Source organism: Mastigoproctus giganteus, chromosome 2 (genome assembly GCF_048544385.1).
Source record: "Mastigoproctus giganteus isolate SK-2022 chromosome 2, ASM4854438v1, whole genome shotgun sequence".
Lineage (NCBI taxonomy): Eukaryota > Metazoa > Arthropoda > Arachnida > Uropygi > Thelyphonidae > Mastigoproctus > Mastigoproctus giganteus.
Window position 1 is genome coordinate 97,275,773 of NC_143576.1, and position 18,390 is coordinate 97,294,162.

Sequence of the window (18,390 nt, forward strand, 5' to 3'; positions counted from 1 at the left end):
TCTTGTGTTTATCTTCAACAGTTTCTCCTCCACTTTACTCCCAGTTATTTCAAGATTCTGTAGCTTACTGCTAGAGTTGAATACTCCTCTGGCATTCCCCTCGCTGAATAACTCCTCATGTGTGAATGTCAATGCAAAATATTCATTTAGTTTGTTAGCTACCTGAGCAGGATCATCAACACTTGACCCATCAATATCAAGTGGACCAATCTGATTCATCCCCTTCCTTCTAGAGTTTACATAAGTAAAGAACTCTTTGCTGTTTTTCTTTGCATCCCTTGCCAAGGATTTCTCGTAATCTGCCTTCGCCTGCCTAACCTCCTTTGTAACTTGGTTGCATATCAACTTGTATCTATCATAGGCTTCTGTGTCATGTGTTAATTTGTATGTATCCCATGCATTTTTCTTCTCTGCCATATGCCTCATTAGTTCATCTGACATCCATTTTGGCCTAAACCTTGAACAATATTTCTTAGTTGGTATGTAAAGCCTAGTAGCTTCCAAGATAAGTTCTTTGAATGCTTCCCATTTTGAATTTGCTGTTGGTAACATCATCAGTTGGTCCCACTGTATAGAATTTAAATACTGTCTCAGTCCATCGTAGTCGCCTTTACGGAAGCAATAACCCTTCCCTTTACCCCTAATGGTAGTTATCTCTTTGAGTAAATCCCACTTCAGCACACTGTGATCACTGCCACCTAGTGGTTCATTTATCTGCAGATTCTTAATGCATGAAGAATCACTGCTGATAATCAAATCAAGAGTATTACTCCCTCTAGTTGCCTCCCGAACATGCTGATGTAGAAAACAATCATCCAATAAATCCACAAAAGTCCTGCTAGTGTGTGAGTAACCAGCCCCCAAATTCCAGTCAATATCTGGGAAATTAAAATCTCCCATTATAAGACACTCTGATTTACTGGCCCACTCTATTTCCCTGTTCAGTTCCTTATTATACTCATCAGAGTCATTAGGCCTATAGCACACTCCTACTCTCAATTTTGATCTCCCAATGTTTATGTCACACCAAACTGACTCCACACTGCATTGTCCAGCTATGTCGACTGGCTTCACTTCCTTGGTTTTTATGTGTTTCTTAACTAATAGCATAACCCCTCCTCCCTTCCTATCCTGTCTATCCTTTCTGTAGACGTTGTACTCCCCAAATTGCAGTTCTACATCCCTTATATCTGTGTGACACCACGTCTCTGATATCCAAACAATATCTGCCTTCGATGTTTTGAGCAATACCTCAAATTCATCAAATTTATTTACTAAACTCCTAGCATTGGTGTACATGCAAGTATACCTGCATCTGTTTCTATTCTTAGCTCCCCTAACACAACCCATGTGTTTACTTGTACCGCAATGGCTCCCAGCAGTCTCTGAAATACCATGCATCTTGTTTTTCAGGCTTCTGCTCATTCTAATAGAAGCAGTGCAAGAATCTCTTTCACCTCTGCCAGTGGCTACTGTCAATCTATTGGTCTTCAATCTACTAGTCGCCAAAGCTAGCAGTTTTCCGACCCACCTAACACTGCCTCGATAGCATCAGCAAATATTCTTGCACCCTTTCTATTTAAGTGTATCCCATCCCTGTAGAAGCAATCTCTCCTGTTAACAAGTACAGACCAGGCTGAAAAAAATTCTACCCCTTGAGCCTTGCACAATCTTTCCAGGGCCGAATTGATCGACAAGGCTCTCATCATATACTCCCTCCTATCGTGTCTGGGCAGAATTGCAGACACTTTCAAATTCAACCCTAATTCTCGGCTTTTGTTCTACAGTGACCTGTACTTGTTAAGTAATTCTGCCGGTCTCCTACTCTTAATATTATTAGTGCCAACGTGTACAACTATATCACCTTTTGTGCCCTTAAAAGATGATATTCGCTCTACAACGTCATCAACCTTTGCCCCTGGCAGACATACCCTGGTCCTATTCCACCTATCTTTTTTACAAAGCATGTTCCCCGTTTCCCTGACAATAGAGTCACCAACAACTACTAGTTCCTTCGGGACCAGCGCATTCTGCCTTAGGGGTTGTCTCTGTGTCACGCGATGCCCAAGTGCAAGCTCTGGCGTTGATGTGGGCAGCTGAGAGCTTGATGGGCCCCTCAATTTAGTTTCTTCGAGGGCATCCACCCTGTCCTTCAAGCTCTCATATAGGCCCACAAGAACGCCGAGTTGTTGCCTGATATCGATACACTCCTTGCACCATGCACACACAAAGACATCCCCCTTGGCAGTATCATGTCCCGTACCCGATTGCTCTGCAAACATCAAGCAAACAGTGCATTTTATAAGGCTGTGAGTCAGAGGACAACTGCCCCCCTCAGTTCTGCTCTGAGCCACAGCACTTCCATTAGCTTGAGCCTTTTGCTTTGCTGCTCTGGTCTGAGTCATGATTCTATTAATTTATTAATTAATTATGTTATGTTATTAATTATATTACGTTTGTAATCTAAGTCGTTATATGTATTTATTTAAACGTACAATTTAACTGCTAACGAAGTTCAACTAACGCTATCTAGTACGGTATATAACCTACAGTATATCTAGTACGCCATTGTGATACCGTACTAGATATACCGTACAACAGTATATCTAGTACGGTATCACAATGGCGGGAAAGTTACTAACGGTAACGGTAGTTACGAACACGTGGAAACCCTTACCGATACTTTTACAAGGCCGAGTAAAGAATAAATACACCAAATTAATCAAAAAATCACAAAATAATGTTATACTACTAAATTTAAATCAAAGGTTTTAGAAAAACAATAATTTCAAATCAATAAATAAGAAAAATCCACTTAGCGGCTTTGAACACGACCGTCACTAGTAGCCTCGTCAGCAACATCTCCTATCACTCGACAAGCCATGCAATCGAAAGCCGGAGAAATATGCCAAGTCCCTCGGAATAGAGAAAATAATTTTCAAAGGCAGTCGCGTCTGGTGCGACAGACCCATGCGTCATAGTGGATTATCGTTAAGGCACCGAACATCTATCTGTCAAAAAATTCCTGCAGACTATCAACAGAAGCTGATTAACTTTCAGCGACAGGTGATGAAATTAAGGAAAAAAAGAAACTGTGAGTTTAGTCAAATTGGAAATGCTGATGAAATGCTGATGCCCAGTCTTCTTCGATATGCCTCGAAATTACACAGTCAACACTAAAGGTGCAAAAAAAGAAATCAAGATTATAAGCACAGGCTATGAAAAACAGCATATCACTGTGATGCTACGCATCACCACTGATGGTTGAAAGTTGCCACCATATTTAATTTTAAATAGAAAAACCATACTGGAGAGTGAAATTTTCTCCAAAAATGTTATTGTGCGTGCACAAAAAAATGGATGAATGTCAGCAGAGCTTATGGAAGACTGGCTAAATGTTGTGTGGAATAGACATCCTGGAAGTCTTCATAACCCACCTACATGCTAGTACTTGACCCCTCAACGTGGGCACCTGTACGTGGTGAGGGGACCTCCCAGTGATGCTGCTGGTTTTCCAGATTAGCATCACTGGGATCCAACGCCCATACCTTGGTTCCAGGGTTACAACATTGGAATCCGGCGTGTGCAGCCGTGCGCCGCGACCCGTGGAAGCGGAAAGGGGGATCCTGGTGGTTGAGGGGCCCAGCCTTAATACACCACTTTGGCCCCTGCTTCGACGAGACGGGTGGTCCCGGACCGGCTCGACTGGGATCAATCGGCGGGTGGTTTTATACTGCTAGGGTCAACTGCGTTCCAATAAGTCTCCCTCCCTATGGTCCTGGGACGGGATAAAGACTTATTGGTAACGTGGGTATGGTGTTCTAAGCGAACTCGGCGTCCCATTCGTGTACGCAGTACCTGCTAGTTCACGAATGGGCGCCCCCTCGTAGGGCTCCGTGGTGGGTGAGGTACTTAGGCATCAGACATTTTCTCTTTACTCATATGAGTAATTTAAATCCCCTTTCTTCTGGGGCCCCAACAAGGCCCCTACCTAATCGAGAAGATGAAAAAGAAAACACCTCTGCAAAAAGAGCCAGAACTGAGGATACACCAACACCATCAGTGACACCGCTCTTCCTCATTCTCCATTCCATTGGAGAACAGTCAATTGGAAAGATGTCACCCTTCTTTATCCAGAAAGGATTAGAAGGGTTGGCAGGTTCACCAAAATCCGTTAAACGACTGCATTCTGGCGATCTTTTAGTTGAAGCTTCCAGCACAAAACAAGCTGAAAAATTCTTGAACTCTACATCCATAGGGGGAATAACTATCACCGTAACCCCCCACAAAACTCTGAATTCTTCACGTGTTGTTATATCAGAGTGGGACCTTCTTCGTGTTTCTGAAGAAGAGATCTGCTCTGAATTGAAAGACCAAGGAGTGACAGCTGTGAAAAGAATATCGATATGAAAGGATGGGAATCTCGTCCCTACCCGAGTTCTTATCCTCACGTTCAATACCCCAAGGCCTCCAAGTTCCATCAAGGCGGGCTATCTAAACTGCCCAGTGAGGATTTACATCCCAAACCCACTGAGGTGTTTTAGATGCCAAAAATACGGCCACTCACAAACATCTTGTCGTGGTAACCCTGCCTGTGCTCGATGTGGTGTTAAAGACCACGAGAGCAAGGAATGTTCAGCTTCAAAACCGATCTGTATTAATTGCCAAGGAGAGCACCCCGCCTATTCTCGAGCATGCCAGCGGTGGAAGGATGAAAAAGAAATCCAAAAAACTGAAAACAGAGCTGAATATCTCCTACCCAGAGGCCAGAAAACGTATCGAACCAATAAATAGCGGGAAACCTTCCTATGCTCAGAAGGTTTCTGCCAAGTGCACTATCGGTACTCAAACTGAGATGACTATACCACCGAAAGAGTCATTCACTCCGATTGCACGCTATTTATTAAATTCACAAAAGCCCACCAAAAAAACACAATCAGTTGCCACTCCTATATCCGTACCTCCTAGTGCTCCACCACTACCAAAACCAAGTGGTAAAAAAGAGCAAAAACGTTCTGAAGAGTCACCCGTTATACCAGAAACAATGGATGTAGAGAACAAGGAGGTACAGGATGAATCAGTCTTGGAACTCTTTGCGGAGGAAGAAATGGACACGGGACATCGTCCATTCTTCCCCAAAAAAGACAAAGCCAAGACTGATAAAAGTAAGCCCTCAGCACCTCGGAAGCCGCCTGATGGACCCACCAAGCCAAAATAATGGCTAAATTCCTACAATGGAATTGTCGTGGATTCCGGCGAAACACTGATGACATCAAGGCCCTCCTGCAAAAGCACGAGCCAGTTTGCTTTTGCTTGCAGGAGACTTATCTAAAGGCAAATGATGATCCCACCCTGCATAACATCACAATCTTTCGTAAGGATAGAATTGCGGATGGTCCTGCTCATGGAGGAGTGGCTATCCTTGTGGGTAATCAGACCCCAGTTCAGCCCTTGCTAATTACAACCAGCATAGAGGCTGTTGCAATTCGCCTTACAGTGGGATTTTTAATAACGGTCTGCTCTATTTATTTGCCACCTGGGACTGACATCTCCCAGGAAGACCTTGATGATCTTGTAACGCAGTTGCCTCCCCCTTTCTTACTTCTCGGGGATTTTAACGGACATAACACCCTGTGGGGTAGTGCTAACATCAACGGAAGGGGACGAGTCATAGAGCGTATGCTCAATGACCTTTCCCTTCTAAATACTGGAACAAACACCTTCTTCCACATGCCTACCCGTACTTTTTCTGCTATTGATCTCTCTATCTGCTCCCCTTCTCTACTCCCTTCACTCACCTGGGAAGTGGAGGAGAATCCATACGGAAGTGATCACTTCCCTGTGATAACCTTGTTACACAGTGGGAGACCATGTCTTCCTTTTAGGTTACCACGGTGGAAGTTTGATCAGGCTGACTGGAATGCCTTCCAACATCAGGTAAATTTTGATCTCAGCACCGTCAGTCAGGAGCCGATCAATGAGGCAGTAAAGTACATCACAGAAATTATTGTCCAAGCAGCTGCGAATGCTATTCCAAAAACATCTGCCCAGTTTCCACCATTTCCCAAACCTTGGTGGAATTCCCAATGCACAGCAGCAAAAAAGGCTCAAAACAAAGCGTGGGGGATATTCCGCCGATATCCTACCACGAACAACCTTATAGTGTTTAAACGTGCACGAGCCAAAGCACGCTACATTCGCCGTCAGAATCAAAGGGAATCGTGGATCCGTTTTACATCATCTATTACCCAGTCTACCAACTCTAAGGTAGTCTGGGATAAAATCCGGAAAATGAAGGGAAAACATACATCCCACCCTACTTCAATCCTAGATTATAATGGATGCGCTATTGCAGATCCAACTGCAATAGCCAACTCTCTTGGGGAAACATTCTCTAAAATCTGTGCAACATCTTCTTATTCGCCAGAGTTCCTGGTCCTGAAACAAAAAATAGAAAAACAGGCACTTAATTTTAAGTGTAAGAGCGACTGTCCCTACAACAGGGAATTCACTATACATGAACTGAAAAGAGCCCTCACTCTTTCCAAAGCAAGTGCTGTCGGACCAGATGGCATCCATTATGATATGATTAAACATCTTTCACCAAAATCTATGGATTATCTGCTCTTTCTGTATAACAGAATCTTTACCGAAGGGCAGTTTCCGGATTCCTGGCGCAAGGCAACCGTTCTTGCCTTCACTAAGCCAGGAAAGGATCCAAAAGTCACTAGAAATTATCGTCCCATTGCTCTGACTAGCTGTCTGTGCAAAATCCTGGAGAGAATGGTTAATTCCCGTTTAATATGGTACTTAGAAACAAATGACCTTCTCTCCAACATCCAGTGCGGCTTCCGAAGGAACCGGTCCACTTTGGACCATCTTATTAGACTGGAAACATCCATCCGGGATGCTTTCCTAAAACGTGAACACTTGGTGTCGGTGTTCTTTGACATGGAGAAAGCGTATGACACAACTTGGAGATTTGGCATCTTAAAAGATTTGCACAGCCTAGGCCTTAGAGGGCATCTCCCCGTGTTTATTCAAAACTTTTTAGCCAATCGATCTTTCCAAGTTCGTGTGGGATCCTCACTCTCTCGCTCCTTTAGCCAAGAGGAGGGAGTACCACAAGGATCAGTATTAAGTGTCACGCTTTTCGCCATCAAAATAAATTCCATCACAGAACAACTTCCTCCAACTGTAAACAGTGCCCTCTATGTTGATGACTTTAGCATTTTTTGTCAGTCATGCAACATGAGGGTTATTGAAAGACAACTGCAGAAAGCCATTGACCGCCTCAACTCCTGGGCACTTGCAAATGGCTTCAGGTTCTCGCCGGAGAAGACTGTTTGCGTACATTTTTTTCGTAAGCGTAATCTTCATCCTGAACCTGAATTAATGCTCGGACAAAATGCTATTCCAGTAGCAGCGGACACAAAATTCTTGGGACTCGTATTTGATAAAAAGTTGACCTTTCTGCACCACATCCGTCAACTTCGCACAAAGTGCACACGCGGACTTAATATTCTCCGCTCGCTCTCCTCTACATCTTGGGGAGCGGACCGATGCACGCTTCTTCGGCTTTACCGTGCACTTGTGCGATCCAAACTTGATTATGGGTCCCAGGTATATTCTTCAGCCAGAGACAGTGCCCTTCGATGGCTGGATCCTGTCCATCACCAGGCTCTTCGTGTCGCTACTGGAGCATATAGAACATCTCCTGTCCAGAGTTTATACGTCGAAGCAAACGAACCACCGTTATCGCTTCGACGTAAGCAGTTGTGTCTAAACTACGCTTTTAAACTGAAATCCCTGCCAGACCATCCTACGTGGCTATCCGTTTTTGAGCCACGATGGGAAAATTTGTACAATACCCGTAAGACTGCTAATCGTCCTTTTGGTATTCGTCTCCAAGAGCTACTCATAGAACTTGATATCAAGGTAGACAAGGTTGCCCAAACACCGAAGCAACCCCTTCCACCCTGGCATGCTCGTATTCCAATATGTGACTTGTCCCTTAAAAATTGGGGAAAGTCGGACACTCCATCATCGGTCTACCTGCAGCTTTATTCAGCACACCGAGCTGAACATTCTGACTTCGCGCCAGTTTACACAGACGGTTCGAAGTCAGAATCATATGTGGGATCTGCTGCTGTCTTTAGAGACACCACTACATCGGAGCAGATTCCCTCTGAATGCAGTATATTTACTGCAGAGCTGCACGCTATTGAGTTAGCTTTGGATCACATCAGTAAATGCCAAAACCAACGGTTCATTTTATATTCTGATTCTCTTAGTGTGTTACAGGCTTTAATAACCGTGAGATTTAATTCTCATCCAGTTCTGTCTAGCATTCAGCAGAAGATTCACTTCGTCCGTGAACGTGAATATGATATCCGCTTCTGCTGGATTCCTAGCCACATTGGGATTAAGGGAAATGATTTGGCTGACACCGCAGCCAAATCAGCAATTTCCAGAAATAATCGCTGCCTGTCAGTCCCCTATACAGACTACAGGCAAAGAATACACGAGAAAATACACTCCCAATGGCAGGATTCGTGGAATAGACCGACTACGAATAAATTATATTGCATAAAGCCTGTAATTGAACCGTGGCAGTCTAGTCTGCGCAGGAATCGTAAGGTAAAAGTTGTTCTTGCCCGGACCCACATAGGACATAGTCATTTGACTCATTCATTTTTGCTGAGGGCTGATGACCCTCCTATGTGTGAGTCTTGTGGCACAGTTTTATCAATTAGACACATTTTAATCGAATGTCCAGTTTTTAGCAGTATCCGTCTTACCGCTTTTAATCATCTGACTGAGCCGTATACACTCAGTCAGATTTTATCCGACAATGACAATGTGTCTGCTATTTTTAGATTTTTAAAGTCAATAAATATTTTTACTCGTTTATGAAATTTACATTTTTCTTATACTTCTTGACATAGTGACCTAACTAATTAGGTCACTGAAAGTTTAAATTATTTTATAAATGACATGGTCTTGGCGCATTATAGCCTTACTAGCTAATGCGCCAATAAAACCAAAACCAAACCAAACCAAACCAAGCTAGTACTTGATGCATTTTGTGGACATTTGTCCGAACATGTCAAAAATAAAATCGTGCTAAAACATGGTGACTTGGTTGTGATTCCTGGTGTCATGACTAGCCAACTGCAGCCACTCGATGTTTCAGTCAACAAACCATTTAAGGATTACTTGAGAAAGGAATATGAATCCTGGCTGTTGACTGACAACCTTCTGCTGACACCTTCCGGAAAAATTAAGAAAGCTCCGGCATCAAAATTGGCAGAATGGGTATCAACAGCTTGGAAGCTGATCCCAGAAAGAATATTAAAGCACTCATTTAAAAAATATTGCATCACCGACGCTCTCGATGGCCCAGAAGATGATATATTGTGGAATAATGAAGATACGACAGCTCAGAAGGACCCTGAATCTGAAGTAGAAGCTGATATTGATTCAGATGCAGATATCGACGGCTCAGAAGATTCAGAAGGAAGTGATGAATAATATACCTACTGATAAATACCGGTATTGTTGTTGATAGTAAATTGAATTTTATTATAATAAAAATATTTGTTATATTTATTTTAGTAATTTATTTTATTTATTTTTTTTTCTTAGAATCAAAGCTTTTTTTCTGAAATTAAGGTACATCTTACAATCCATGGCGTCTTAGAATCGAAGAAATACGGTACTGTTAAATAGAAATATATTTTGGATCAATTGAAAAAAAAAAAGGAGCCATTTTATACAATCATCATTTATAAAATTTCCTCTTTCTTTTTAACCATTGGATGGACACAGTTTGAGCCCTGGTAGCTGTTGTACCGTTAACTCCTATAACAAAACAACACCATTTTGTCAGTAAATACTATTAAATAGAAATATATTTTGGATCAATTAAAAAAAAAAAGAGGTTTTTCCTTGTAAGAGTTAATAAAAAATATATAAATAAATAAAAAGATTGAAAAAGACTAAACTTTTGAGTTTTCTGCATTCATTGTAATCAGATTGCACATATTGCCTATCAACCTTGCAAGAGTAAGTGCTACTCACCTGTTTCACATATCATATGATTGTTATATATAAAATTTCCTATTCCTTATTAAATATTGGATAGACAATTTGGCCCTGGTAGTCCTTTTCATTTAACAAAAACAACAGCATTGTAATTTTCAATGAATGCTATTAACTCTAAATCTGTTTTGGACCAATTAAAAAAAATTTGGACCAATTCTACAGCAAATACTAGAGCTGACTATTTCCAAGCCAGCCTTTGGATCAATTATTCCAGCACTGAACTGAGTCAACATGCACATTCTCTCATTCATTCTTTCCAGTCACTTATTTATTGAGACAAAAAACAAGAATTCTTATTTGTTGCCACAAGAGCTGATGTTGACAAGATGATCAGAGGATCATCTTGTCAACATCAGCCCTTGTGTTTCAAATGAGTAGGATGAAAAAGATAGGGAAACAAGCCTAAATAACTTCAAGGGGGTGTGTCAGAGTAGTAAACTATAGAAGATTACTTAGTCGCAACTGTGTGTACAGTAATGTCAGGAGTATTGTCAATAAAATGGCTGAATATGAACTCGTGGTTGGGACAACTAATGTTGATATAGTAGAGCTAACAGAAACTTGGTGCTACCTGGAAATTAGTGATGATGAGTTCCACTACAGTATGTATAATGTCTTCAGGAAAGATAGGGAAGATAGAAGGGGTGGTGGTGTCATACTTTTTATTAAAAGCAGCCTGAACATAAAAAGAGTTTTTTCTCAGTCTGACATTACACCTGCCAGCATAGAATCTGTGTGGTGTTAGTTGGAAGCAAAGGTATAATGAGAGTGGAAGTAATCTACAGACCAGAAGAGTATAATATAAGTCTTTACATGCAGAATAAATGGGCAAGCGAGTGCAAATGTCTTATTATGGGTGACTTCAGTCTGTCTCCAGATTGATTGGAATAAGTGGGAGGGAGGAGATACCTTAGGGAAAATTTTTTCAAAATAAACAAAATGATTATTATTTATACCAGCCTGCCAGAGATAATACTAGGAGTGAGAATATTCTTGACCTTCTCATTACTCACAAATTAGATGACATTGCAGATCTTAAATTAGTGATCATGCAGTCGTCAGTTGGGAGGTGAAGAAAGATGTTGCAGTAGTTAAAGGCACTGGTTTTAACTTCAGAAGAGGGGACAAATTTAAGATGGACTGGAAAAATTTAAGATGGTTTGGGTGGCTGCATGGCAGAAGGCAGTGGGTTTGCGATTAATGGGCATTCTCCAGCTTGGTGTAAAGTCAGAAATGGGGTGTCCCATGGATCGATTCTTGGACCACTGTTGTTTCTGATATTTGCAAATGATGGATGGGATTGAAGGCTTGATGATGTCCATGGTGGCCTATTTATCGAACATTATCGATAAACCATCAACATAGATGTGTAGGTCATAGTCCCACTGTATAAATCAGTTTAAGACCACATTTGGAATACTATGTTTAAGTGTGGAGATTCATGTGGAAAAAGATATTGAGCTTCTTGAAGGGGTTCAAAGATGGGCAAAAGGGTGACCATAAGGAAGGACTCTGATTATGTGGGCTGCAGAGCTTGGAAACCAAGCACCTCAGAGGTAACCTAATTGAGGTTAATATAGCTCTGAGAGGGGGTTAGTAAAATGAAGGCAAAATTTTCACTGATTTAGAGAATTTCAGAACTTGAGGACATAAATTCAAATCATATTATTAATTCAAATTATAGGTTTAGACTAGCTTGTAAGAAGTCTTCTTTTAGCCAGTAAGTTGTTGATTGTTGGAACAGGTGCCTTTACAGGTAGTTGAGGCTTACAGTTTGAATAAATTTGAAAGGTCAACTGGATAGTTATGTATGTGGGGAGGGGAAGCAAATAATTTGTGTTTTCTTATCAACTCCCCCCCCCACCCCTGGTCAGTGCAGCAAAAGCCTGTGGCTTCCTTACACTGTATGGCTATTACTATATCTACAGAAATTCAAGTCTAATATCAACAGCTGTTTTCTTTCTTCTTTTCAACCTTCAGCCTATACATGGTAGCAATACCTCTCGTGCTTGGGTTTTCACAAAAAAAGCACATGCATTATTGGGTTATTGATAACCATTGCTACAATTTAATACTTTACTGCTTTAACAGATACAGCATATCGTGGCTGTGCCTAGTCATAGTGCTGAGTTAGTCTCTAGAAGTACAGTTTCCCTACAGAAATTTGATTTTCATCATGCAACACAGATCAACTGCTTTTTAGAATATGTAGGAAGAGTTTACCTGAATTAATTTGTCAATTGAACATATATAGATATGTTAATCAAATTTTCTTGTGTCAAACACATTTGCAATGAAGTTATATTTTCATTTATAAAACTTGAACTACAAATGCTGTCATGGTTGTTTATTTAGGTTTTGCTAGGTAAAATAATAAGTAAGATCATGTCATTATATTATATTATTTATTTTTCATAATTAGAAAAATTTCATTTCAGGAAAGTGCATATGTAAACACTTAAAATAATATTTTTAATTCAGTAAATACAGTTTTTCATTGGGTTGAGATTACCATCAGCAAAGAAAATTTGTTTTTACTATTATAAAGCATAAAATTTGCTTTTTCTGATGATATTAGACAAAATTTGCTTTTTCTGATGATATTAGACAAAATTTGCTTTTTCTGATGATATTAGACAATTTTCTTTTGCTTATGTTATTAGACATAATTTTCTTTTGCCGATTTTTTCAGTATTAGAAAAAATAATATATGGAAATATTATTTAATTTGAATATTGAGTAAAATATTGAAAAAATATTTAACATTAACTGTATTTTAAGTTAGTGAATAAAATACTATTTATTTTGTAACTGAAAAATCTGAAAAATATTTTAAAAAATTTAAAATTGCACCCACTTTTTGCAAGTATACACAAGAAGACCTAACCAGTGAAATTCAAAACAAAACTATCATTTGCAGCCTCTTGTTCTTCATTTTGTTTAAATTCTACTTAGATGTTATGTATATGGTTTTTTGTTTTTTGGTATTTTGGTTTTAATTTTGTGGATTAAAGTATAAAAATGTGCTAACTCCCACTTTATGATGATTATCTTGAATGTAAAGCAGTTTATGTTTCCCATTTTTTTTTTCAGTGACATATTTAGTGTGTAATTCACCATAATAGTATTCATGATATATCATGATGTTTTTCCGTAGTAGTAAACTAGTGTAATTGGCATCGATTTAATTGTATCCCATATTGTGACTACCTTCACAACAAGTTACCATCTATTGCACTACCTTGAATAACTAACTCTTCACCAATGGAGAAGACTTGTTACTTAATATATCTCCATTGGTGAAGTGTTACTTATTTGAGGTAGTTATTATTTGGTTATTTTTTTTTTTTTTTTTGGGAGCATTAGCAACTAAGTCCATATTGCTCCGGGGATATGCAGTGGTTATTCTCTGACCTTTTTTCCGCATCCTCCGTATTTGGTGGTCACGGGCTCGAACCCCGGTCTAATCAAGAAGCGTGTGCTACGCACTGCTGCTCCTGCCCACCTGGCTACGGAGGTGCCTTTGAGGTAGTGCAATAGATGGTAACTTGTTGTGAAGGTAGTCAAAATATGAGAAAAAATTAAATTGATGCCAATTACACTACTTCTGTAGTTCGCTACTATGGAAAAATATGGTGATATATCACTGATATTCTTATAGTGAATTACCAATCCATAGCCTATTACACCTCATGTAATAGGCTATGGATTGGTAATTCTTTTTAGTGTGTAATGAAATGAACAATTTTTGTGCCTATCTTATATTAAAAAAAAATATTCAGATTGCTAGATACTCGGCAGGATATCTTTTTTTAAAGAATATTCCCAAGCAGGGTGTCTTTTGCCAGTTGTATTTATAATTTTCTTTACAGTAACCGTAAATTTTTATTATTTCATTTTTAATAGATGTAAATATGTTGTGTGATCTTTGTTGATGCTAATGTGTTTTTATAGAGGTTACCATTAAATGCTTTCATTCTCTTCTATTCTGTCATCCACTAGAATATAAGTTAATGTATAAGAATTCAGTAACAGCTGGTTTAAATTATTTAATTAAATAATACATAGTGATCTTATGAATTGAATAATTGGAATATATATTGCATATCTTATATCATTACATTGCTGATAAAAGGGCATCTTTGATATTCATGGCTAGAAAAACTTGACATATATTCCTTTTTGTTTTTCAGGATGAGCGAGTATTGTTTCATTATAATGGTCACGGAGTACCAAAACCTACTGCAAATGGAGAAATTTGGGTATTTAATAAGGTAAGGAAGCAAAAAAAATTCCTTAGCTTTGTTGTGCAGTGCTATTCAGAGAACTTGTGAAATCATTATCTCATTGCTGAATTATGTTAAACTTACACAGCGAGAAATGTAGTTAACTTTGAGCTCATGGTCTTTTCCAGATTTGGAATGGTATTGATGATATTTCTGGCTGTGCAATATTTAATATACTACTGTATATTTTTGTCTTCTGTTGTTTGTTATTAGGTACTGTTTAATATTAGCAAGCTTATGTAGCATCAGGGTAAAAAATGTTACTTTCCTTCACTTCCTTTAAGTGTTAATTTCAGGCATTTGTCTTGTCTCTCAATTTCAATAAACTTCAAGTCTATATTGTGTTTTAAGACTTTGAACACAAGACAGTTTGGTGTGTTTCCAAATGCCTGGAAATACTTGGTCTCCAAACACTGTAACTTACAGAACTCAAGTCTCTCTTTCTTGATAAGAATACTCCTTTTTGCTCTTAAGCAATTTTGTTGCTCATCTCTTTACCAGATCTTTCCTGAAGTGTGGTCTTCAGTATACAATATTCAAGATGTGGCCTAACCATGCTCCATATCAAAACTTTTGGCATTACTAATCTGAATTTGCTTTCCACTTGTGTAATGTGGTTTCCACAACTAGCAGATAAAAAAAAAAAAATTCCATAGGTTCAGACTTCTCCCTACCCCCATCTGCTAGTTTATTGTATAGACATAATTGTTGCATTTTATTTGATCTCATGATATCACTTTTATAATTATTTTATATGGGGCTAGAATTTTGATGGCCATAATGTTTTTTAAAGACAAAGTGGAAAACAGACTTTAAAAGAAAACAAAAGAGCAAAAGAGAATATTACATGTTGCAGAATACTGTTATAAAATGTATAAAAGTAATAAAATCAATTTTCATTTTGAGTTTTTTTTTTTTTTTTTTTTTTATTTATGAAACGCATCACTCAGTGATGCATGTACAACACTTAATGTGCAGGGATAGTGGTTGCTGGAGAAGAAAACTGTTACAGTTAAATCAAGAGACCAGAATATATCCATTATGGTTTAAATGGGTTCAAAATATCTGTACAAGATCAGAACATGTTGGTCTTAATTAATCATTACAGATTTTTAGCATTTTATCAGTCTTGGCCCCTAGCCAGAAATGGTAGGATGCCTATGCATTATTGCTTTCAGTAAACTTTGTAAGTAAATGTGTAGAATTTTCATAATTTTCATTTAAAATATTACTAACTTTTTATTTTTTCCAGATGTAGTAGTAGCAGAGGCATGTAATGCAAGAAAGCAAGCTTATGTAACATCAGCCAAAAAAAAAAAAAAAAAAAAAAATATTTTGCACATCCATTCCTTCTGAAAGTTTGTCCAGTTCCTCCTCGAATTTATTTAAGCTATCACCTTCCACGACAGATGGAAGTTTGTTCCAGCAATCAACTACCCACTGGCTAAAGGCAAATTTCCGGACATCTATTCTACAACTGTCTTTCCTCAATTTTAATTTATGCCCCCTCAGGTTCGTAATCTAAGCAAGAGGAAGAATCCCATCAGAATTGAGCCTGCTCAACCCATTCAAGGCCTTATACACCTCAACCAGACCACCTCACAAGTGCCTAGTTTTCAGATGCTGTAATTTGCAGAACTTAAGCCTTTCTTGGTAAAGTGGACCTCTTTGTTCTCCTCACCAATCTTGTTGCCCTTCTCTGTACTCGCTCAAGCAACTCCTCATTCTTCCTGAAATGAGGCCTCTAGACCTGTACACAGTACTCAAGGTGTGGCCTGACCATTGCCTTATACAAAGGGATAATCACCTCCTTTTCTCTACTAGCAAAATTCCTGTATATTATTGACAATATTCCATGACCTGCCGTGGAAGCTTTTTAAACATATGTTAAGATATGCAAAGTTGCTTACAATAAAAATGCAAGTTTAATATTTTATCTTTCAGTCATTGCTGTCCCCCCACCCAAACAAAGATGAGTCAGACAAACAAGTGCTCATACCACAGAATAGTTACCACAAGCAGCTGTGGTGTCATAACAAAGTAAATTCATCCAGGTTCTCTTTCAGAGAGAGAGAACAAACCAAGAACTACTATGTCAACACGTGTAAACATGTTTTAAACAGAAGTTACATAGTTACAACAGAAGGTGTTTACACCTTCTGTTGTAACTATTTTACTGTGAGATACCCTGGTGTGTTGAGACTCATATTGTGATATGAGGACTGTGGGTATGACATTCAAAAATCCCATCTCAATGAAGATAATAATAAAATTTATTATAATTGTTTCATGAAAATAAAGAAATTTATCTTTTGCTTTTGGTGGTGAAAATGAGAGATAAATGTAAATATATTCTTTCCGTAGCCTAATACAAAGTGTTTATCCACACCTTTGCCAGAAATAACACAATGTGCATGCATTGCTTCCATCCAGCAATCCTCTGTAGGATTACTGGGTGGAAAAATGAAATATGAAAACATTTAATTCTCTTCATCCACCAGTGAAAAATTATTTTTTAAAAAAAGTACAGAAATAAAATTTGCTAACAATGAAATTGCTTGCTTAACACATCATGTCGTTTGGTCATTGCATATTAATGATAAAAATTGGAAAAACCTGGGTAAATTTTTATTTTCAGATATAAAATTGGTGTCAAAAACATCTCTATACCCATAATATATGAAGATTGCACTGCATGTATTAATACATATTTAATTACTTGATATTTATTGTAAATGAACTGATATTTGAGAAGACAGTATTTTTAACCTCTACCCAATATTGAGGCTTTAGTTACTGTGATTCTGGTGTATTTTATTATACACAATGCAGCAATTGGAAAACAAGGCTGATGCTAGGGGGAAAAAAAATGATACCATGTATGAGTAAGCTAACCTTTGGTTTATTCAAAGTAACTTCTTCCTGCAGTCACACACTGCATGCAACTTTCACTAAGCAACTGGAACAACTGGTGGAAGGCCACAATGTTCTCTTCACAGCTCTTTCAGTGGTGTTGATGTCATGAAAATAAGTCTTTGAGTCCCTTGAGCTTTAGAAACAAAGAAGTTGCTTGACACTAAGTCTGGTGTATGGTGGGTATGATGGTATGCAGACTTTTTTACGAGCCAAAAACTCCAGAACACTGAGAACCTTGTGGTTTGATTAATTTTCATGCAAGAGGAACCAATACCATCTCTCCCATAGTGAGGCCACACACAATCTCTGCAACAAATGTTTAAAAACGTTTAAATAGTAGGCAGCAGTAACACTTTGGTCACTTGGCAGGAACTCTTTGTGCACGATTCCCTTGCTATCATAGAAAGTGATGGGCATGGTTATGATTTTTGACCTTGCTTAACGAACTTTGAATGAAGTTTTCTGAGCAATGCAGACAGGCTGCCAGGGCAGGTCATGGGGTTTTGTCAATGATATATAGGAATTTTGCTAGCAGGGAAAAGGAGGTGATGATCCCTCTGTATAAGGCAATGGTCAGGCCACGCCTTGAGTACTGCGTACAGGTCTGGAGGCCTCATTTTAGGAAGGATGTAGATTTACTTGAGCGTGTACAGAGAAGGGCAACAAGATTGGTGAGGGGAATGAAGGGATCCTCTTACCAAGAGAGGCTTAAGTTCTGCAAATTGCAGTGGCTGGAGACTAGGCACCTGCGCGGTGATCTGATTGAGGTGTATAAGGCCTTGAATGGGTTGAGCACGCTGAATTCTGATGGGATCCTTCCACTTGTTCAGATTACGAATCTAAGGTGCATAAATTCAAATTAAGAAAAGACAGATGTAGAATAGATGTGCGGAAATTTGCCTTTAGCTAGCGGGTGGTTAATTGCTGGAACAAACTTCCATCTGTCGTTGTGGAAGTTGATAGGTTGAATAAATTTAAGGAGGAACTGGACAGACATTTGGAGGGAATGGTGTGTTTTTTTTTTTTTTTTTTGGCTGATGCTGCATAAGCTCATACACTTGCTTTCTTGCATCACATGCCA

The 18,390-nt window shown here is 38.9% G+C and overlaps 1 protein-coding gene across 2 annotated transcripts in view; it reads left to right on the forward strand.

Moving 5' to 3' along the window:
- Positions 1–18,390, forward strand: part of raptor (regulatory associated protein of MTOR complex 1) — a 638,589-nt gene that overhangs the window by 66,325 nt on the left and 553,874 nt on the right. For both annotated transcript variants that reach the window (XM_090389485.1, XM_090389491.1), the window contains exon 4: positions 14,301–14,381. In XM_090389485.1, the coding sequence (XP_090245611.1) occupies positions 14,301–14,381 (81 nt within the window). The remainder of the gene's footprint in view (positions 1–14,300; positions 14,382–18,390) is intronic.